Source organism: Geotrypetes seraphini, chromosome 8 (genome assembly GCF_902459505.1).
Source record: "Geotrypetes seraphini chromosome 8, aGeoSer1.1, whole genome shotgun sequence".
Classification (NCBI taxonomy): Eukaryota; Metazoa; Chordata; class Amphibia; order Gymnophiona; family Dermophiidae; genus Geotrypetes; species Geotrypetes seraphini.
Window position 1 is genome coordinate 8,570,049 of NC_047091.1, and position 23,434 is coordinate 8,593,482.

Here is a 23,434-nt window from a genome sequence, read left to right on the forward strand (position 1 = left end):
ACAACTTTCTCTTTTGTAAACCACATAGAGCTTCACGGGCCTGTGGTATGTAAGCAAAATGTTATGTTTGCTAAAAATCCACAAGATGTTCTGGAGGACTATACTGCTCGAAGTCTGCCAACTTCTTTACAAGATGTTTAAAATAAAATGACATGTAGAAGTTGTAATTAAGCACTCTATTGGCCAACATAATAATAATAACAGTTTATATACCGCAATACCGTTAAGTTTTATAATAATAATAATAATAATTTTATTCTTATATACCGCCATACCCAGCGAGTTCTAGGCGGTTTACATCAGTTAGATTAGGATCCACGTAGACAGCAGATTTACAGCAATTTATCAGCTATATAACAAATTTAACCGAATTTGATAGAGGAGGGAGGGGGATTGGAGGAGGTCGGGAAAGGAGCAGCTATCGTAGAGGAGGGTGAGAGCAAGGGGCGAATTGGGGGGGGGGCGAAGAGTAAAGAAGATTGGGGGTTCCTTAGGGGTCATGTTCCCTAAAAAGGTAAGTTATAAGTGATTTTCTGAAGCCGAGGTAAGTGGGGGCCTCGAGAATCATTTGGGCAAGCCATGAGTTCAGCTTGGCTGCTTGGAAGGCGAAGGTTTTGTCTAGGAATCTTTTGAGGTGACAAAGTTTTAGCGAGGGGAAGGCAAACAGCTGAATTCTACGGGATTTCTTGTTTGTGTAGTACCGGTTAAAATGAGGATTGATGTAGCTTGGAGAAGAACCCTTTACCGATTTGTAGCAGAAGCAAGCGAATTTAAAAATAACTCTAGATTCAAATGGCAGACAGTGAAGTTGGTGGTAAAAGGGGGTGACGTGTTCCCATTTCTTTAGGCCGAAGATGAGACGCACAGCTGTATTTTGGATTATTTTTAGTCTCCTGGTAGTTTTCTTCGTGGCGTTAAGGTAAATGATGTTGCAGTAGTCAAGGATGCTGAGGATGGAAGATTGTACAAGTAGGCGGAAAGAAGTGTCATCAAAGTATTTTTTTATGGTGCGTAGCTTCCAGAGTACGGAGAAGCTTTTCCTGACCGTGAGGTCAGTGTGGTTTTCTAAGGATAAGTTTTTGTCGAGTGTGACTCCCAGAATTTTTAGGGTGGGTTCGAGGGGGTAAGTTGTTCCTTTCAGTTGAATAGTAGTGTCCTTGATTTTGTCATTGGGGGTGGCTAAGAAGAATTTAGATTTGTCGGGATTAAGTTTCAGTCTGAAGGATAGCATATGCGGTTTACAATAGATTAAGCGAGGTACAAATTGATTGAATTTAAGAGGGAGGAATAGGAGAGTTAATAGGACCGGAAATGCGTTGTTGAGGAGAAAGAGATTAATAGGACAGAGGAATCACTATGGAGGAGAAAGAAGATGAGTGGGTCAGTTGTCTAGATACTTTAGGAACAGTTGAGTTTTTAGACGTTTTCTGAATTCCTCATAAGTAGTGGGCGAAAGCAGTTGATCTAGGTCTTTACCCCACAATACTGCTTGATGTGAAAGAAGGTATTCATGGTGTTTTTTCAATTTACAACCTCTAACTGGGGGGGAAACGAAGTAGGAATGAGAGCTTCTCTTGTGTCTGTTGGCAGAGAAGGAGAAAAGGTCAATTCTGTATTTAGGGGCAAGTCCGTTTAGCGCTTTAAAGCAGAAGCAGGCGAATTTAAACTTTATGCGTGCTTCCATCGGTAGCCAATGTAACTGCCGGTAGTAGGGTGATACATGATCGAATTTCTTTAGTCCGAAGATTAATCTGACCGCTGCATTTTGCATTAGTTGTACACGTCGTATATTTTTTGGGGAAATAGCTAAGTAGGCGATGTTACAGTAGTCAAGTTGACTTAGTATGAGGGATTGGACCAGGGTTCTGAATGCCGACGTATCAAAATAAGCTTTAATGGATCTGAGTTTCCAGAGAGTGAAGAAACCCTTTCTGATTAAGGAGTCCACCTTGTCTTTCAGGGTTAGGCATTGATCTAGAGTTACGCCTAGTATCTTTATGGTGGGCTGGATGGGGTGATTAAGTTCATTGATGCATAGAGGTGTTTTGATGTCAAACGGATGTGGTGAAGCAATGAAGAATTTTGTTTTTTTCTGAATTAAATTTGAGCTTGAAGTTTGTCATCCATTGCTCCATCATGTTATGGCTTCTGAAGCCTTGGGAATAGTTTCCGAGATAGAGTCAGCAAAGGAGTTTATAATCGTGAAGTCATCTGCATAACTGAATAGTTTTATCCCCAGCTGAGTTAATTGCAAGCTCAGTGAGGACATGTAGACGTTAAATAGCAATGGAGATAATGGTGACCCTTGTGGCACACCGGATGGATTGCTCCAGGTATCGGAAAGCTCATAATTGAAGCGTACCTGATAGGTGCGGGATGTAAGGAAGCCATGAAACCAGTTCAGCACCTCGTCTTTGATACCAATGGTGTCTAGGCATTGTAGCATTTTCCTGTGGTCTACCAGGTCAAAGGCTGAACTCATATCGAATTGCATAACCAATGCATTGAGGCCCCTGCTAAACAGTAGGCGCAGGTTGTCTAAAATAGCTGCAATTACTGTCTCCGTATTGAATAAAGGTCTGAAATCGGATTGGGTTTCATGTAGAAGAGAGAACTGATTAAGACAGTCCATCAGTTGGGTATGTACTAGTCCCTCCATGATTTTTACAATAAACGGAATGGATGCTACCGGTCTGTAGTTGGTTATTAGGGCTGAGGGTTCTTTGCGATTTTTTAGAATTGGGGTTATTATTATGTGACCGTTATTAGAGAGGAACTTCCCATTTTTTAAGTTGTGGGCCAGGTATTGTAGCAGCGATAGTTTGAATTGTAATGGTGCCGCTTTCATAATTTCTGGGGGGCATGAGACCAGAACACAATAAGTTTTAGACTAGTATTTGTTGTATAGTTTGATGTAATCACTCCATTTTAGGTCTTGAAAGGAGCTCCAGATCATGTCTGCTGGTATGTTATTTCCTTGGGTGTTAGCTATTTGATGATCATTAGGGTCGTTTGTTGAGCAGTGGTTTCTAAGGTTTTTAATTTTTGAATCGAAGTGCAGCGCTAAGTTATTCGCAGAGAGTAACTTAGTGTTGTGTGTGGGTATGGTGTATCGAGTGGTGTCGAATATATTGGCGTGACCAGGTTGAATAGCTCTTTTGTATTGATTCCTTGCGAATCATTGCAAGATGAGTTAATTTTAGTGGAGTAGAATGCTTTATGTTTGTCTTTTATCATTTGTTTGTATATTTTTATAATAGCTCTCCATTTGTTACGGTCTGCTGATTCTCCTGTTTTTTCCAGGTTCTTTACAATTGTCTGGCTAGTTGATTCGTTTTTAGAAGTTCGATGTCGAACCATTTGTTATATTTGTTTGCATTGCTTTTGCTGTTACGTTTGGGGGCAATTTTATCTAGAATGGATGTGCTGGTTATCATCCAGTGATCCCAGAAATCGATTCCTTCTATCTCTGTTTGCAGTTCGTAGTGCAACCAGTATTCTTCTGGATTAATATAGCCTCTTGTGTGGTGTTCTCTTTTTATCATTGGACGTGTTTTAGTTTTACTATAAGACCAAATTAACTTGAAATAATAAGTAAAATGGTCAGACCAGATATCGTGGCACCAGGAGCCTTGCGGTAGAGAGATGACAGGGTCTGGGATTTCCTTTATGGACATAGCTACCACATCTAAATGATGACCTTTTTCATGTGTTTGTGTGGGTAAAGGGAGGTTGTAGTTGAGTAGGGATAGAAAGTTTAAAATCTTTCGCGTTTGTGTTGTCCTCTTCATCTAAGTGTATGTTTATATCTCCTGCAATGATATTGTAGGAAGGACCAATTGAATTATGTAGGACAAATTCACAGAAGTCTTCTTTGGCTTTTGGCCAGCTTTTTGGTGGGACATAGAGTTTTGGTAGAGACGGCGACCAAATTTGTACGACCCTCACGTCCCGGTGGTGCAGAAGTATAAACTTTGGTACTAGAAATTTTTAAGGGTCGACTCCACGAGCAATGATTGGTGTAGTAGTTGCGGTTTGTCAAATACAGGGCAAGAAATTATTCTGTAGAGTGAATCAATTTTTCTTGGAGCTGCAGAAAGAGGAGTCTCCCAGTTTCGAAAGAGGGCCTCCTTAAGAAGATTATGCAATGGCAACTTGAGAAGTTCTTTAGGACAGGGGTGTCCAATGTCGGTCCTCGAGAGCCGCAATCCAGTCGGGTTTTCAGGATTTCCCCAATAAATATGCATGAGATCTCTATATATGCTAATAGATCTCATGCATATTCATTGGGGAAATCCTAAAAACCCGACTGGATTGCGGCCCTCGAGGACCGACATTGGACAACCCTGCTTTAGGAGGTTCGTCATAATCTAAGGCATCAAGGAGCTGTGTCAGCCTCTAATTTGACAGGGAGGGCCTTTCCCAACTATCTAATGTATTTAGTACAAGAAAGTCCTTCAGAAGATCATCTTCTTGGAGAAGGAAATGGATCTGAAGGTATGCCATATGACTCAAAATCAGACAAAGTGGGCTCACACTCAAGAGTCAGTATGGAGACGGGAGAGATCAGAATTAACTGCAGCAACCCCAGGTGACTCTGTAAGATGAAGAATGAAAAGGAGAATGATGAAAATGACAAGACGATGCTCCTTGATGTCTTCAGAACCAATCCGATGAAGACTATGAAGAAGAATGAAAGAAGTTTTCTTATCCCTGGAAACATGGGATCAATATGATGTAGAACAACGATGCCTCAATAAAGAGCATCGATGCATCAAAGAACAGCATCGATGCTTCAATGAAGAGCGATGATATTTTGATGGGGAGCGTCACTGTTGAGATGTTGAGGATCGATGCCTCCATGGAGAGCGTTGTTGTCTACTGGCAGATTGACGAGAGTTAGACTGACGCCTCGATGGAGATCTGGAATCAGTATCCCATGGCCTCGAGGTGCTATGCTTGGGCTGGGCTGGTACCAAGGGAGTTGATGTTAGCACCGGTGTCACATGTAAATTAAAAATGTCACCAATATCCCGCCTGAAAACCTCATCAATTTGCTCTTTGAAGAGCTGCAACTGTACCCTTGGCTCAACAGCAGGTACCATTAGTGTGGCAGAGTGTCTTTGGGTGGGTAACCTCGAGGTGGATGCACGCCCTGAAGGAGACATAACCTGCAGAGATGGAGAGCAATGGCATCGATGTTTGGCCTACATCAAGGGACTCGATGCTGTAAAGGCCTGCAACACTCGCTAGGAAGAGGATGGCTTCTTAGCTGGCTTTCCCGATGCTGGAAGCTCATCCAATGTCAATGCTGAACTCAGTACCACCGGCTCAGAATGTTTTCCGGTGTCCATGGCTGAACCAAAGAGCTTCTCTTATTGAATGTGACAAGCCTTTAGTGAGCAGTTTTGTAAGGAGGAACAGCGCATGCAGGGTTAACACAATGCTCAGGGTCCAAACACGGCAAACATCAACTATATGAGTCAGTGACTGAGATAGGCTGCTGGCATTGATAGCACTTTTTAAAACTGGTCAATGGCTTTATATATTAGTATTCATATTGGGAAAATAATAGAGGGAATGATGGGAGGGGAGGGTGGTAATTTTATGTATTATAAGAGAAAGATTGTCAAGTGATATGTTTAATTTTATTGTTTTGATGTTTGTACACTTGATGTAATATTGAAAATGAATAAAGATTTTTTTTTTTTTTAAACTGGTCAACGGTTTTGACATGGACGGAAAATTTATGGCGACAAAATTAAACTCAATGAGAAAACAGAAAAGCCTGCCGAGAAAAAAACATGAAGGCTGAAGGCCCAAATGACAAAAAGCAAATTATATTATTATAATTTTTTTTAGTTTTTAACTAAAAATAACAATTAAATAAAGAAGAAAATAGGGCTAAAGGCCACTCAGTACAAAAACTTTACGGGCTGAAGGCAATGCAGACTGGACAAAGTCCAGAAAAAGCACTTCTTTATTCCATGAAAAATGAATAACTGATGAACCACAAGCCAATAAAGGGCAGGAAGGCACTCGCACATGTGAGGTGCAGGCAGTCATGAAGTTTCTTAAAACTTAAAGTGACTGTTCACTTTTAACACTGTCCGTACTGGGCTCCGTGGATGATGTCACCCACATCTGAGAATATGCTGCCTGCTTGTCCTAGGATAAAGTAGCTTTTGGAATTGTTTCTTTTATTTTTGTTTTAACTGTGGGGAAAAAGGAAACCATTATTATGTAAAATGACTGAAGTGTGATTTTAAAGCCAGTATTAATTCAGTAGCTGACTTCTATCATAATAAAGCATTTCACAAACTCATGAGGTGCCCCATGGACAGAATTTGAGGGGGGGGGGGCCAAGGAGATAACCCAAATTCTCAGGGACTCAATCAGTCATTGGATGATTGAGCCAATACATTGGAGTCAAAAGCAGACAGGTGGCCTGCAGGCAGTGTTTAAGCTATACCACAGAGATTCGAAGCACACAGAGTGATCTTCTCCTCCTTCTACATGTGTACTTATTTAAAAGTGGAAGCATGTGAAGAGGAGGAAGAAGAGCTGTGCGAACCAGCATCACTTTACATGTGATCTGTTGTGAATTATGGGAAAAGGATAGAATTGTGTATGGAGGTGAGGAGAAATTAAGTTGGTTAAGATGAAGAGAGATAGTAGAAAGGTGGAAGGAGCAAGATGAAGGATAAATCAGTGGATGAAAGAAAGGGGTGGAAAAAGAGAAAATGGGAAGGAGGGAGCTGGAGGAAAAGTTGAGGAATGTGTGAAAGGATCATGAGGACAGAAGTACGTAATAGACGGAATGGCAAGTGCAAAGAGAGAATAATGAAAGGGAATAAGCAGGATAAAACAGATGAATATGATACGCAAAAGAACGTTGGCAGCAGGGTGAAAAATCCAGAGGAAAGGCTAAAACAATACAATGTAACATAGTAAATGATGGCAGATAAACACCTGAATGGTCCATCCAGTCTGCCCATTAGTTATTCTTATTAAAAATACATGATTAAATTAACTTGTCTCTTCTTTGATATTTTTAGGCCATAGACTAAAGTCCACCTGGTACTGTCCTAGGTTCCAACTGCTGAAGTTGCCATCTAAGCTCACTCCAGCCTATCTAACCATCCTGTTGTTTGCAGGACTATAAAAAGTCTGGCCAGTAATGTCCTCACGTTCCAAGTTAATGGGGTTCCCATTGATGCTCTCCTCAGCCCATCCTACACCAAATCACTATATGGGACACAAACCATACAAGTCTGTCCAATACTGGCATTAGTTCTTTAATTTTTACCATTTGTTTTCTAACTAGAGATTCTCTGTGTTATATCCCACGCATTTCTGAATTCCATCATCGTTTTCCTCTCCACCACCTCCTTTGGGAGGGAATTCCAGGCATCCATCACTCTTTCTGTGAAAAATAATTTCCTAACATTACTCCTAAGTCTTCCTCCCTGCAACCTCAAGTTATGCCCTCTAGTTTTACCATTTTCCCTTCTCTAATTTAGTTCTATATTAATACCTTTCAAATATTTAAATGTCCCTCTGTTCCTCCTCTCCTCTAGAGTATACATGTTTAGGTCGTCCAAAAGGAAGAAACAAAGGAAAAATGAATAAAAAAAGATTAAAGAAACTAGAAACCTAAATAAAAGAAAGAAAAATCAGAAAATGTGGAGGACAATGCTTGAAAATATTTTATTGAACTGCTCTGCTGTAACTGAACATGTGAGAGGATTGAAGCTAGTGGGGTTGGTTATTAGGATGCATGCTTTCTCTCTCCTCCCTGACCCCATTCATACCAATTTGGGAGGAAGAGAGGAAAAGTAAACTCAATCCATGCTGACCTCTTTAGTGTCTCCCCCCCACCAATAAACAGGTCAACTATGCCTATGCTCTTCCAATAGTAAAAAAAATTGTTCATTTAATCATATTTTTTGCTTCATATCTTTTAACAAATTGTCAATTCTCAGTAAGATATCACTCCTATGGCATGAGTAATTCACTGAAGCGTGTCTTCTGACAGCCTTTATCAAATGCCTTTTGAAAATCTCACCTTTATTCAAGTGCTTATTCATATCTTCACAGAATTCTAATAGATTAGCAAGGCAAGACCTCCCTTTTCCAAAGGACCCAGTTGAAGTGGAAAGAAAAACTTCCCTCAAAAATCCTACCAGCGGAAAGATTTCTCCCCCCCACCCCCCAGGTCTGCTTTTACAAGCATATTATTTTCATTGAGAAAACAAATAAATTGCAAGCAAATAGCAAGGGGAAAGGCTGGATAGCAGGCTCCTCTGAGATTTCCCCTTTGATCTATTATATTATTGTTATTTTAATAATCATTAAAAGAGTGAAAGAAATGGGTATCTCCTTCTCAACTGAGACCTGGTCCTCTGACCAGTTCAACAGCTCATCTGCAACCTATTCTGGAACTGAAGTCTGTTTATCATCATTTGCTGGAGACAGAAAAATTCTCAAGACCCGAGGATGCACAATGCCTTTACAGGGTACACCCCACAAGTCTTCAGTCTGTCTCCATCTGATTAGTCTAGTATGGATGAAAAGAAATAAATTTTATGTGTTAATGTACCACCCAGTGATTATCTCAAATTTGATCACATTTATTCATTAAACAACTCATCATAAACAATATTTGAAGTGAGTTACAATGAAACAAAACAATATATGAATTCTCCACAAATAACCCAGAACAAATTGCAATCCTTATACCCCCACCTCCCTCCTCTTCGAAACAGCAAGATCCCACAAACCAGCATCTGACAGTACTGCTAATAACCAGGACAACCTTCCTAACGAGAGTATTAATTATGTGCATTTTTGAGAGTTTTATGTTATGATGAAATGTTTAAGTGGATTTTTTTGTATACTTTATGGTAATCTGCCTTGAATAAAGGTGAAATATAAATTGTGAAACAAATGTTTTGCTGAACCATACCCTAGGCTGCCTATGAAATCTTTTCTAGCGACAGTTCCAAGATCACTTAGGATCACTCCATCTAAATGAGTCTACTGACACTCCTCCCATACCAGAACACACACTCCAGAAAGAATAAAGATCTAAAGCAGCTCCTTTCCAACCAGATCTTGTACCAATTCCTCCAGGAAGCAGTCATTTACAGCATACAGAAATTTAACTTCCCTGACAAGCTCTCACAATATAGTTCATCCAGCTGATATTGGGGCAATTGAAATATCCTAGTGCAGTGGGAGGGGAAGTGTGTGTGTGGGGGGGGAGGGGCTGTTGGCCTTATACTAATTTTGAATTGAAAGATTTGGAGGCTGTTGGACTTGGCAATAATTTTGAATTCAGAAGGGCGGGAGAGGGAAGGGGGCTATCAGCCGAGTTGGAGAACACTTAGCTTGTTAAAGTTGATTTTTGGCACTAGCTAGCAAAACTTAAGTACCCCAAGCCTAAAGCAGCAGTATTATCTACTGAAAATATTATCCATTCATTCATTCAATTTTTTATATCATTCTCCCAGGCAAGCTCAGAACAATTTACATGAATTCATTCAGGTACTCAAGCATTTTTTCCTGTCTGTCCCAGTGGGCTCACAATCCATCTAATGTACCTTGGGAAATGGAGGGATTAAGTGACTTGTCCAGTGTCACAAGGAACAGCGTGGGTTTAAACCCACAACCTCAGGGTGCTGAGGCTGTGGCTTTAACCACTACGCCATACTCTCCCTAGGTCAAGTTTTCTAACTTCATTTTTTCCTATTATTTGTAAACTGTTTGATATTTTGATTGGTGGTATATCAAATAAAGATAATGACTAGATTCAGGATGATTTTTAGACAAAAAATCTAAGACAGCTAGATTAGGATAAAAATCAGCTTGACTTAGCTTACCAAAATGTGGTCAGTTAAGCTAGGTTGTCAGCCATTAAAACTAACAAACAAATATAAATTTAAAACATCCTCCAATCCAGGGCTTCTTGTTACAGGTCAAGCAGCTATCTTGATACTCACTGGTACTGCACCCGGTATGAACTTGGAATTGACCTTCTGCAAACATCTTTCTGCTGATTGCTGATCAGGAAATTCAACAAAGCAGTAACCTGTTAGAGCCCTAAGAAGAGAAAGACTACACATTTTTAAATGAAACAAGAAAGAAAGTGGTGCAAAACACATTAGCCAAGGCTGGTACCCACAACTTGAAGGCACTGCAAGGTGCACTAGAGTTCTATCTGATAAGCTATCAGAATTTAGGCACAATGCTAGGAGAAGGGAGCTGCAGGGATATACAGTGGGCGACTCCACTGCGTAGTGAAAAGAGAGAGCTGTTTTAAGAAGAGCACTTAATATAAAATTCAGTTTTCAGTTTATAGACGTAAGCAAGCTCTTGTACCAGATGGCTACAAATGGCAGCCAAGTATGCAAATGAACCATCATCTTATTTAAATTGCATCAGATTGCCTGTGTCTTGGCTTTTACAATTACTCATTACTTAGAGGTTTCTTATTTATTTCCTACATTTACGGACGATTTTTGAAATAAAAAAACATGTGCATCTTATCATAGTTACTCTGTTTTAGAAATCCTCCTTCCCTGAATCAATTTTCTCTCATCAAGCTGTACCAGGACAGTTTTCAAATGATAGTACCATGGTAAAAATCAGTAGTTGAACATTGCTTCTCTCATAGCTAAAAGTACCTGTGCTTTCACCTAGGTCACTTTTATATACATGGGCAAGTCATATTATTATGACCACCGCCTACCTGTAACATCAGGGATGCACAGCCAATGAACAAATGCACATGTCACACACAGACTTCATGGTTATATAAGACAGGATGTCAGCAAGTTGCCAATATAGCAACTCTGGCTGTCATGGGGAAAAAAGCACAATTTATCTGACACCGAAGAAGGCATGATCATCGGCTACCGGGCTAAGGGTGGCATTTTGGAAATGGAGAAGTTTGTAAACTGTTTACAGCCTGCTGTGATTAAAGTGTTCCGTGGGTGGACAAATGGAACCTTTCCACTAACCCAATATAGTAACTGTGGGGCAGCACGAGTCATCGATCAAGAGGTGAACATTGGCTGCCTGGTTGATGCGGGCCAATCAGCATGCTACCATAGAGCAACTCACCGTCCAAACGAACTAGGGGGCTTCCAGATGCGTGTCCAAAACGACTGTGCAGCAAACCCTGTTGCAAATGAGATTCCAGAGCAGACGGCTGGTGACTGCACCCATACTCAAGATGGTTCACTGCAAAAAATGGCTGCAATTTGCATAGGAGTCCTGACAGTGAATTTGCACTGACTGTCAGAAGGTTGCCTTCTCCAATGAGTCACATTTTGAGCTCCAGCAAACGGATGGATGTTGGCGTGGCAGGCATGAAACCGTTGAAAACAAATACCCAGCAACCACTGTTGGATGTACAAAAGCTGGTGGTGGCAGCGTTATGGTCTGGGGAATATTTTGGTCCCTTGAACCCTCTGGAAGGCACTCTCAACCGATATGGGTATCTCTCCATCCTTGCCAATCAAGTACACCCAAACATGTTCATGGTCTTGCCTATGGCTTATGGGATCTTTCAAACAGGACAACGCGACACGCCATACCACCAGAATTGTTCACGAATGGTTCACAAAACACAACCAAGACTTCCAGCTACTTCCCTGGTTTCCAAATTCCCCAGACCTTAACCCAATCAAGCACATTTGGGACCACCTCAATCAACATGTTCGATGACTGGATCCACCACCACACACACGTCAGTGAATGTCAGACACACTGCAGTCTGCATGGCTCCAGAAATTTCTAGCAAACATCCAGTAACTTAATGAGTCACTCTCACGGCATCTGGCTGCCATTCGTGCTGCCAGAGGCGAATATTCTGGATATTAGCAGGAGGTCATAATAATGTGACTCGATCATATATTTATTTGCATAGGCCCATGTATACATGTATAGATACTTCAGAAACGCCCCCTTATACAAGTAAAGGGTTTTATATACACTTATCTGCATTCACACATTTTATACAAATATATACACACATCCTGATCCATACTGTATCAACCTGATTTATTTTATGCATAGTAGTAGGAGTGGCTAAATAGGAACTTTTCTGACATTCTGAATAGTAATACCACCTCAGAAATTAGAATAAAAATTAAAAAAAGTCTCCTGCTATAAATTATTGCATACAGAGCCTATTCACTGAACTAGGACCCATGAAATAAAACATTTCTGACACATTTCTGGTGTCAATGAATAAAAATATACACATGCTATTTTACAACATTTTGGTGCAGAGGCTCTATATCTCAGAAGTGATGTGTAAACACCCTCTTAGCAACTTGAGATGAGACAATGTATAACATTATGCATTAGTCTTATTATCCCTTGTTCGATGAAACATGCTGTCATGACATCAGTCAGCAACATCTGGAAGAAGGTAGAGAAAACAATGAAAGCCATGAAACAAAACATATTTGTCCACATTCCAAAGCCTTAACATATCTTTTCCAACCACTATCCAAGAATATATGGCAATTCTTATGTTCTGATACACTAAAATATAGAAAGCACTGGCAGAACAAGACCAATCAGTCCACCAAGTCTGCCTATTTGTAACTGTCTAATGCGTTGTCACAGGCCTTACTCAGTCTGTGGCAGTCTCTTTCTCTCTGCCACTAAGGTTTCCTTGTGTCTAATCCATGTACAAATGCCTCAGCTTCACAGGAATCAATAATAAAAACTGGAAAATAAAAGGATCATCATAATTCTATTTCATGGTAAGAAAATATCTTATTTGATTTCTAAACCTTCAGAAATAGATCATTTTGGGACTGCTGTAACAGATGTTGCAGCCACAGCACAAAGAAAAAGGGAAGGAATGATGTTACATACCCTTGAAATGAAATAGACCTTCTTGCCAGTCACTGAGGACCTGCACAGGACCTGTCCCTCCATGCTTCTCAGGTTGCACAACACAGCATGAGTAGGCTGGAAGCTCAGGAAGATGCTGACAGCATAGGTTGCCAGTTCCCCCACCACCATCACTGCCACCCTATGCTGCTCCTCCTTTCCACTGGCACAATGCTTTCCTAAACAGGAAGCATGGGAGGAAGAAACCACAAATACCAGGACTATGGTGTGTTCTCACGCTACCAACCCATCAATTATGTAACTGTTATGGCCTGGTTATGAAGTTGAGATGGGAAAAACGGAAACACGAAGGGAAAATGGCAGGAAGAAAGGAGAAACAAGATGAATAGGAGGGAAAGGGGATATTACAGGGGAAAAATCTACAAAAGAAAAGGAGAATGGCAAGAAAGAGTGAATGATGAATGAAGGATCAGTAGAAGGCTGGTGGGATGACAGAGGGTACAGAAATGACCAGAGAACTCAATGAGGGTATACCCACTTTGTTCCACTGAATCTCATAGGTCAAGCTCAAAAGAAGGAAACAGTGCCTTATACTCGCTGCATACATGTACATGCTATGGCACAGCGATGGCAGCAATCTTTTATTTACACGACCAATGTCACTCTCATATCCATTCAATTTCTCCTAGAGTAGGAGGTAATGACAGTACAATAAAAAGCAACCTAGCAGAGGTCAGGAGAATGGGGAGGCTCATTCAACTCAGCTGAGGCATCCTCAAACCCTTGGTCTCCCAACCTAATACACACAGCCCAAGAGAAATATAATCCAGACATACCCCTGACCTAGTTACCTAAGGCCAGTCCTTCCACTCTATACCTACCTTCAGGGACAGCGGAAGTGCTGAGTCGTTATCCAGTCTAGGGGATATGGTTGCACAGGCTGAAGGTTCCAGTTCTTCTGTATTAGGCAGATCTCGTATTTCAGCCTCAGTAAGCTCATTCTCTTGCCAAGGCAGACAATGGTGGACATGCATTACAGGATCTACAACATACCACCCATCTGCACTTTGGCTATAGTAAGTGGAAGAAATCCTCCAATGTGGTCAATGATATGTGTAACAAATGTATCTATATATGCTCCTTAATTTATGCAATTAGCACCTGGGATATCTATAATGGAAACCCTCCAATGAAATTCATGATTCCTTCAGCGGTCAGAAGTGGGTCCCTTCATTTCCAGAGGGCTTTCAGGTTGCATCCAAACCTCATTATGTGGCTGACTGTTGATATAGCAGCTTCAGGAACTGCATGGTTGCTAACCTGGGAGATAAGACTGCATGTCTTACTCTAGTATATGCTCTGGGACCAAGAGGCATCCTGAAAGGCTATCTTCCTTACCTCCTGGAAGATATTTTCTGTTTATTATAGTACATAGTGTCACACAGTATCAAGTCTGATGTGTATGCAGAGACAACTGTAAAGTTTAGCCGATTGTCTATGAAAGAAAGATTAGTTTCTTACTTCAATAATCTTCTTTTTTGTAGATGTGTCTAGAGTCCTGAATGCTAGGGTTTTGCATCTGAACTCACAAGTTGCTTGCAGAATCCTGTCAGTCATCTTTTGAACTCTGCCTCTTTCCCAGGGAGCTGCTCCTGCCCCCTCAGTTTGTACAAAAGCAATCAAGGAGCACTGAAATGACAGATATAACTGGAAGGAGAGAAATGGGGAAAAATCCCCGATGCTTCAATTCAGTTCTGCTCAAACATTCATTAACATTATAACATTCAAGTAACTGATCAAAACAGGTATAAAAACTGTGTGCAACCAACACTAATCTTATATATAGCTTGTAGCTACTCGCAAGTCCTGTTATCAGAGACTTAAACCAGACTTTACTTTTTTATACATATATAAAGATATATGTATATCTTCTCAGTTCATCTAAGAGAGAGAGATCTTAAAGCAGAAAACAGGCAAAGCCCACTGAAGGGTGGGGCTTCAGGATCACTAAACACATCTACAAGAAAGAAGATTATTGAGGTTAAGAACTAATCTTTCTTTCTAGTACAATGTGCCTAGTGGTCCTGAAAGCTAGGGATGTACTAAAGTCTATGGTGAGCCCACTGAGCCTGCCTTCAAAATGGAGGACCCAAAAGTGGCATCTTTCCTAGCTGCTAAGTCCACCTTATAGAACCTGGAAAAGGTATGAGGGGTAGACCAAGTAGCTGCTCTACAGATTTCCTTGGGCGAAACCGCCTGAGTCTCCACCCATGCGGTAGTAATTCCTCTAGTAGAATGTGTTTTCAATGCGACTGGTGGGTGCTTACCACAGCCCACATTTGTGGAAGAAATGGCCATTCTTTATCGTCCCTCCAGACCAGCACATACAGATGGGTTTACACTCCTCTGCCAGCAGGTAGAGACTGAGAATACACTGAATTCTTATAGCACAAGTGGGTTATGCAGTCCCTCATAGAATCAGTCTCCAACAGGTGGAGGTGGTAAGCCTGTGCAGTCTTCATTTAGGCCTTAACAGGGTTGTTGGAAAGGTTCAGGAGTGGTCTTTTTTTATCTGCCCCTTTTTTCTGGTCAGTCTGAGCTGGGGTCCTGTGGGATCATTACCACCTTGGGGGTGTCGCACTCGAGTGGTTAAGTCCCGCCCTCCATTTCCCCCACCTCCCCATTTTTCGTTAAAGAAGCCTCAACTGTTCACCTTGCAAAAGTCAGGCAAAACCTACAGTTTTGAGTACCTGTGGGGTCTACTCCTTTTAATTTAAATTTTCTTAAAAAACAAAAAAAAACCAGACCCAAGGCAATGCCTTTCTTTTGTGGCGGTTTGAAGGGACTGTTTTTTATTCATATTTTTTTCTCCCATTCAGCTGCCGGTTTCATTCAGCCTGTCTCGCGGTTATCAATGAGCACTTCTCACAAGCCAAAGAAGTTCTCAGTGTGTTCCTGCTGAGGGCTTAATGCAGCTGGCCTTTGTAGTTTTTGTTCACGGCTGGAAGGGAAACCCTTACTAACTTTGGAACCGGTCGGCTTGAAGGTTTCCCAGCCAGCCAAGAAGGGTGTGTCGGCCGTGGGGAGGCCAGAGGGTCCCTAACTGCCAACAGTGCTGGGAGAAGACTTGGCTTTCCTTACCTGCACGGTGGGCCTTTCTGGAGTCTCCCTCACTATGGTTTTGCTTTTTCAGGTCTCTTCAGTGCCTTCGGCCTCAGGGATGCCTTTATCGGCAGGCTTTTCTTCTTTGGCAGGAAACTCTGCCATTTTGGCTGAGTCTTCTTAGGAGCTCCCACCTAGATTGGAGAGACAGGAACAGGTCTTGCAGGCCACTCTGCTGGGGAGTGTGATTCTGTCCTGTTTTTCCACAGATTTTATTCTCACCACGTATAAGGTGTATTGCATGCACATGACTGGTGGTCCTGTCTCTTCTTCAATGGCTACGGCCTCATCCAGGGGTTCTTTGTCAGCGCCAGCACCTTCTCCACCCCTGCCTAAGTAAAGCAATGTTACTTACCGTAACAGTTGTTATCCAGGGACAGCAGGCAGTTATTCTCACTAATGGGTGACGTGATCCAATGGAGCCCGATGTGGACGCCTCACAAGCAGTCTTGCTTGAAGAAACTTCGAAGTTTTGAGTCGCCCGCACCGCACATGCGCGAGTGCCTTCCCACCCAGCACGGGGCACGTCTCCTCAGTTCAGATAGCTAGCAGAGAATCCAACCTAGGGGAGGTGGGTGGCCCCTCAGGTGAGTGTGTGAGCGACTGTTCATACTTTTTGTGAGCATCGCTCACACTTGTTACACCATCGCTCACTTCCAGAAGGAAAAGAAGGAGATTTGCTGTTACTCAAACCTTTGCCATCAGCGAGTGAAAAGCCCTGCGCATTCAGGCCAATCAGTACAGCGTGAAGATGAAGACTTGGCATCTGTATAGCGCCATTTGCTACCTCACCAGGTCAGCAGTTCGTTGGGTTGTTGCTCACCTTGGAAACACCATGGAGGCATTGACTATGATTGGTGGGTTTGAAGTGCCTGCTCTGGATGCGGCATGAACTGCTTGTTTCCTAAGCATGGGAGTCTGCCTCTGTCTGATGCTATGTGGCTATGGAACAGCAAGGTAAAAAAAGGCCTTTGAATGATACCAGTGGGGCAGGACTAAGTCCATGGAGGGAATTCCTGGGAGCCAGAGCTCTCAGTTCCATCTTTCAGCCATCTGATGTGCTCCTAGACTTTGTTCAGTGCTTAGGTTTGATCAAGGGAAACGTACTGGACCTTTAAGCTTCGGTTCCCTGTGTCTGAGGCTTTCTTGTGTGTGCCAGGGAGAGACCATGATTCTATCTGGACTCTTGATCAGTTCTATAATTGTGTTTATTTTGCTACTGTGTTCCCAAGCATGGTCTTCAAGGAAGCATTGTGGTAATTGTTTGATAGGCTCTTCCTTATCCTGCTGTTATTGGGATGCACTAGTTTTAGTGGACTTTTTTTTTCTACAGATCCATGGGGTAGATATGGGGACCGCTGCTACTTCTAGCATTATCAAATGCTAATCCTTGTGGCTACATTCTTCTCAGTGGTTTTGTTTCATTAAAATATAGCTTTGATTGATGATTTTTTTTTTTTGTTTTAATTTGGAATGACACCATGCTCATAATTCTGATGATATCATACAGTGCGTCTGCTATATAATCCACCCCAGATGCACCTATTTGGGGATCTTCATCGTCCTCTGAGGCCAGGACTTGAGACAGATGGATGTGGCAAGCACGTGCCACAAAGGAAGCTGCAGCTGCTGCCTTAATCCTTAGGGCCAAAGCTTCAAGTTTCAACTTGAGGACCACAACCACTTTACGGTCCTGAGTATTCTTTAACATCACACCTCCTTTGTTTGGTAATCTGCACCACCAGCGAATCCACCTTCAGCTAAACAAACAGCTGCTGGAAATCTGGAGCCATCAAGTAAAGCTTGGCCAAAATCTTAGCCACTTGCAGGGACCCTTCTGGTGACTTCCAGTGGTCCATGACCAGGAAAGAACAAGGTTGGAACAACTGAGCAGCTCATAATTGAGCACTGTGACAAGGGGGCTGGAGGAACTTCTTGACTGCTGCTCTCATGCAGAGAACTAGACTCCGCCAGAGAAACTGCATCCTGGGACAATAGTGGCATGGAATTGAACTGTCCATCCTCCCAGTGTACGTCAGACTGAAACTCCTGATTCAACTCTGTGTCCTCATTTGGTCGGGGCGCATGTTGAGGGGAGATCTCCTGCTCCATTGCTTCCACTGCGCTGAACACAAACACCGAGTACCCTTGGCAGTTCAAATAGGCATTCCATATAAGGCTCACAAAATCCGTGATGAAGCTTTGTACTACGGGTCTCGCGGACCCTGGCAAGGACCCTCTGTCAGTCCTCCTGGGCTACACGGCCACCGCACCTCTGCGCTTGGCTAATGCACCTTTGGAGGGCTCTGGAAGAGGTCTCTTCTCTTGAGAATGCACCTCCAGTAGATCCCCAGCCCTAGCCCAAGACTCCCATCTCTTCCTTGAGTGCTGTCGCACGCAGGACATGGATGCTCCTCAGCCAACCATGCCAGTGCAAACCTGGCATGATATAGGGTTGGAAGGCCTGAGGGGGCCATCCTTGTTGATTTTAAGTACAACTGAGGGGGTTTGAGGCAGATGTAGGCTTAAGAAAAAAGATCATTTAAAATCCAAGATGGCTACCACCAGTAAAATTGCTCCAAAAATGGCCCGTGGGGACTACCCTGAAGTACAAAAAATATAGTGGAAGTGATTTTAGAGGTGGAGAACCTTGGCTCTGGCTGCAGAAACCTTCAAAATTCACTTTTGGAGACACCCCCCCCCATACACCCTATTTATGCCATAAGTTATAATAGCCTTACTCACTGTGCCATGTGCCTGCCTGCTTCAGCTAAAGGACACAGCTGGGATAAATGGAGAAGAACTCTGTCTCACAAGTTCACCAGATGAACTTGGCTGCTAGTCAGATCAAGGTTGGACTAATCTTCAACAACCAGAAAACCTTGCGCTGTAAAGAGGGGGTGGGGTGAGGACCATTCAGCTGGTCCACTATTAATCCCGGCCAAGGCAGGAAGGAGCCAAACAGCCTGCCCTCAAGCTCCTGATAAATCAGGATTGCAAGCAGCTATGCAGTGGATGGTTCCCCGAGTTAAAAAAATACAAAAGCAGACTGGCTAGCTAGGTGTCCCCGAGGGCTGATCCTGCTAGCAGCAGACTTCTGCAACACAATTCTGCATCTTCTCCCAGGTAGAGGTCCAAACAATTGGGAAAAGGAACCAAGCCTCTGACCGCTTAGAAAAAAATGCCCAAAATAATAAATCTGCAAAGAAGGGCAGAAACTCTTCTGAGCAACTTGCTTGCAAAAGAAAAAAACAACAACACATTCCTGAGGGAACAGGAGCAGCTCCCTGGAAAGGAGATGGAGTTCAAAAGATGATTGACAGCATTCTGAAAGCAATTTGCAGGTTCAGATGCAAAACCCTAGCGTTCAGGACCACTAGACATGTTGCACTAGAATAGAAGTTACAGTGGATTATTACCATTATGTGTTGTGCAAGTCGCTTCTTCTTACTTTTGCTTTTCAAACTGAGAACACAGCCAGGTGTCTAGGTACTGGCAAAAGGCACAGATGAATGTCACGCTTGAGGTGGGGAAACAAAGAGCAGCTGAGGCACATCCTCTTCTGCTGCTTGCCAAGTACCGATTTTTTTAGGCTATACCACATTCTTTTAGATTGTTGAGGTGGGTATGGCTACAACTACAGTTTCCTGTGCTACATGCTTCAGTGACAGTACATCTACTGTGCTTTGCACAGGAGTCTCACTCGCATTTGTCTTAATGCTTTCAACTATCGCTTGGTATGTTGTCCATCCTGGAGGAATGTAATGATGCTTAGGTCATTTAGTGTATTTATTTAAGTCAGTCAAGTGTTGTACATGTGCTTTCTGCCCTCACTGCTACATGATTGTATGTCTTTGCATACTGTTTTGATTTTTGTGAATACATATACTCTGCACATTTTTTCCTACCTTGTCTGTTATCAGGCTGCATGCTGCCTTTCTCTGTACATTGCTGTGTTCACAATACTTGCAATTTCTTAGACAAAAGTGAAGCAGCTTTATATTATCTTGTGCAATATCACCATAACAGAGTGTTTCTACAGAAGGAGCTATAGAGGTCAACAGGCCCTCTCCCGCCCTAATTCCATATATAGTTGTAGCCAAAAAACTGGGTAGAGCACAGCCACAGCTCAGTCCAGAACCTAAAGCTGGCAATTACTACATTTTTGTCAACATGTATAATTCTTTTGTATTTCTCATGCATGCTTTAACATCCTACATAACAATATCCTATATACTATTGTGTTTCTAATATAAAATACAAATGAAATAGCTTGTTTCTATTGTGAAGAAAAAAAATATGCATTAGTTGCAGTCAGAATTGTGAGTAGTAGAAGTAGGTGTCATGCTTGATAGAATAGCTCATTTATGACATATAATACATACAGAGATGCACACAATTTAGCACATGGGATTATACTACATGTCTGTGTGGATAAGAACATGATATGTTAATATGAAGTTTTGTCTCTTGTCTCTTTTGCTAGAATATGTGAATTACTTCTAGCATGAATTAGTAAGTGTGACCAAATCAGGCATTTAAAACTCTAGAACTGAGAATTAAAGAAAACTGAGGTTCACAAAGTTCTTTTTTTTTATGATAGGTAAGAATACATGAAAAATTGCTACTGGCTTTTACGACATCTGTTCTATGACAAACTTCAGAAACCTTTTAAAAAATAAGAGAAGCAGGTGATTATTTTTACCTTCACAAATGTTTGGATAATGCTAAAGATGTAGGATCAGAAGACCAAGACTTTTATTGTATTTATATCTATACACACACACACACACACACACACATATATACACACATACAAAACAAATATGTTGCTTGAAATAAGTGAAATTCTGTCTCTGAAGGCTGTGCCAAAAACACAGCTCCCATTCATTTCACTGTTCTTTTCACAGAAACACTGAAATGCATTGAAGTTGTGTTTTGGCAGCAGCCCTCAAGAGACAGAATTGCAAGATAAAATATTTACATCTTAAACGACCCCAAGATGAATAAAAACATACTCCTGTAAGCATGTCAGCAAACAACAAAAACATCCTTCTACATTAATATAATTTTTATTTTAATTGCAGCAAATGTTTTATTTCTAGGCAAATGTAACTACTAAATATCCCTTTAATAGCAAATTATATCGAGAAAGTTCTATTTGCAGAGAGAGAAAATCAAGCTCTTAACATTAATAGTTCCCAACTCTGATCTTCAAGAACCTAAGAACAGGTACAATCAGTATAGTCTGGTCACGCTTAACAACAGATTTTTTGTGGTTTTCGAAGACCAGAGCTGGAAACTCCCTTCTTTAAAAGAAAAGAATCTAGATCATAAGGCTTGACTCCTATATGATGGCCATAAAGAAAAACCTTTGGTGCGTTTCTTATGATTTCACAGTTAGATTGCATATTTTAAGTGCTTACCCAGTCACTTTGCGTCGAATAATTTGTACACTCTGAACAAGATGTCCCATAATGGCAAAAGCTCTTGTGATAAAGTTTTCATTCATGTAGGGTTCCAGCTGTTTAAATAACATTGTAAGTATTAGCCACAAACATAAAGCCACAATAACAAGCAAAAGGCTGAGGAGAAGTCAAATAATAAAGTCAGAAGTAACTTTGTAAAGCATTTTCTATCAAATAAATAATTAGGCTCTAAGGAAATACATGCATGCAATGGCCTCACATACTCCTTTCTGAGCTACAATTGTGGGTAGTTTTTTTAAAGCATTTTCTTCTTAAAGAAAATGGCTATCATAGAACTACATAGGCCCATACATATCTACTTTTATACAATATCCCCCAGATTCTATAAAGGTCTTCGCAATTTGCAGCACAATCCACATGCAACTTAATGAGCCAATTAACACCAATTATTGTTGTTACTTGTCATTTACACATGCCTCTGCCGCTAGTCTAAAAAGTCACATGCCAAAATTGTCTCACATACAACACAAAAGGGGTCACATGTCCAGGTCAGGGGCATTCCCATAAAATTAATCACAATGTTACAGAATCTTGGAGTTGCATGCCAAGAATTAAATCAGGTTTCACTTGGTTTAAGCATATGTACCCAAAGCTTGCTGCATGAATTGGCGCTAAGCACTATTTTATAAAGGACGCTTTGCACAAACTGCCGTTATAAAATGTGATTTTAATACAGGTCTTTCCAGCATCTAACTTTTGGCAACAATTCCTGTAATCTAGCCCGAAAGAGGATTGCAAAAAATTGCAAGAGGACCTTGTGAGACTGGGCATCAAAATGGCAGATGACTTTTAATGTAACCAAGTACAAAGTGATGCATGTGGGAAACAGGAACCCGAACCATAGCAACATTGATGCAGGGTTTCACATAAGGGGGTCACCACCCAGGAAAAGAATCTAGGTGTCATCGTTGAGGATATGTTGAAACCCTCAGTTCAGTGTGTGGTGGCAACTAAGAATGCAAATAGCATGTTAGGAATTATCAGGAAAGGACTGGAAAACAAAGATCAAAACATTATAATGCCTTACCTCAAATACTGTCTGCAATTCTAGTTGCCATATCTCAAAAAAGATATAGCAGAATTAGAAAAGGTATAACAAAGAGCAACAAAAATGATAAAAGGGATGGGAAGACTTCCCTATGAGGAAAGGCTAAGGTGGCTAGGGCTCTTCAGCTTGGAGAAGAGAAAGCTCAGAGGAGATATGATAAGAGGTCTATAAAATACAAGTGGAGTGGAAAGGGTAGATGTGAATTGCTTTACTCTTTCCAAAAATAATAGGACTAGGGGCCATGTGATGAAGCTTCTAAGTAGTAGATTTAAAACAAATCAGAGAAAATATTTCTTCACTCAATATGCAATTAAACTCTAGAATTTGTTGCCTGAAAATGTGGTGAAAGCAGTTATCTTAACAGGGTTTAAAAAAGGTTTGGATAATTTCTTAAAACAAAAGTCCATAAGCCATTATTGAGATGGCTTGGGTAAATCCACTGCTTATTCCTAGCATAAGCAGCATAAAATCTGTTTTACTCCTTGGGATCTTACAGATACTTGTGACCTGGGTTGGACACTGCTGGAAACAGGATACTGGGTTAACAGGACCTTCAGGCTGTCCCAGTATAGTACTCCCCTGAAATTCATGGGGGTTCCATTCCAGGAACGCCCGCAAATTTCGAGAAACCATGAATGTGGTTTAGCAGCGGATCAGAGGCAGGAGAGGGCAGCTGGGACGGCGGGTGCTGAAAATCAGGTGCGGGATCATTCTTAGTATTTTCCGACCGCCTCTTCCGGGAACTAAAGTCAGGCTACACCAATCAAGAGCTGCTTTGACATGCTATCTGGCAAGTCAAAGCAGCTCCTGATTGGTGTAGCCTGACTTTAGTACCAGGAAAAGGCGGTCGGAAAACACT

General features: G+C 41.6%; 1 protein-coding gene across 3 annotated transcripts in view; it reads right to left on the reverse strand.

Moving 5' to 3' along the window:
* The window catches only part of LOC117366181 (tRNA selenocysteine 1-associated protein 1-like), a 56,608-nt gene that overhangs the window by 30,306 nt on the left and 2,868 nt on the right, over positions 1-23,434 (reverse strand). For all 3 annotated transcript variants that reach the window (XM_033957367.1, XM_033957366.1, XM_033957365.1), the window contains exons 2-3: positions 21,465-21,562; positions 10,005-10,104 (exon numbers count right to left, since the gene is read on the reverse strand). In XM_033957367.1, coding sequence (XP_033813258.1) covers positions 10,005-10,104; positions 21,465-21,562 — 198 coding nt within the window. The remainder of the gene's footprint in view (positions 1-10,004; positions 10,105-21,464; positions 21,563-23,434) is intronic.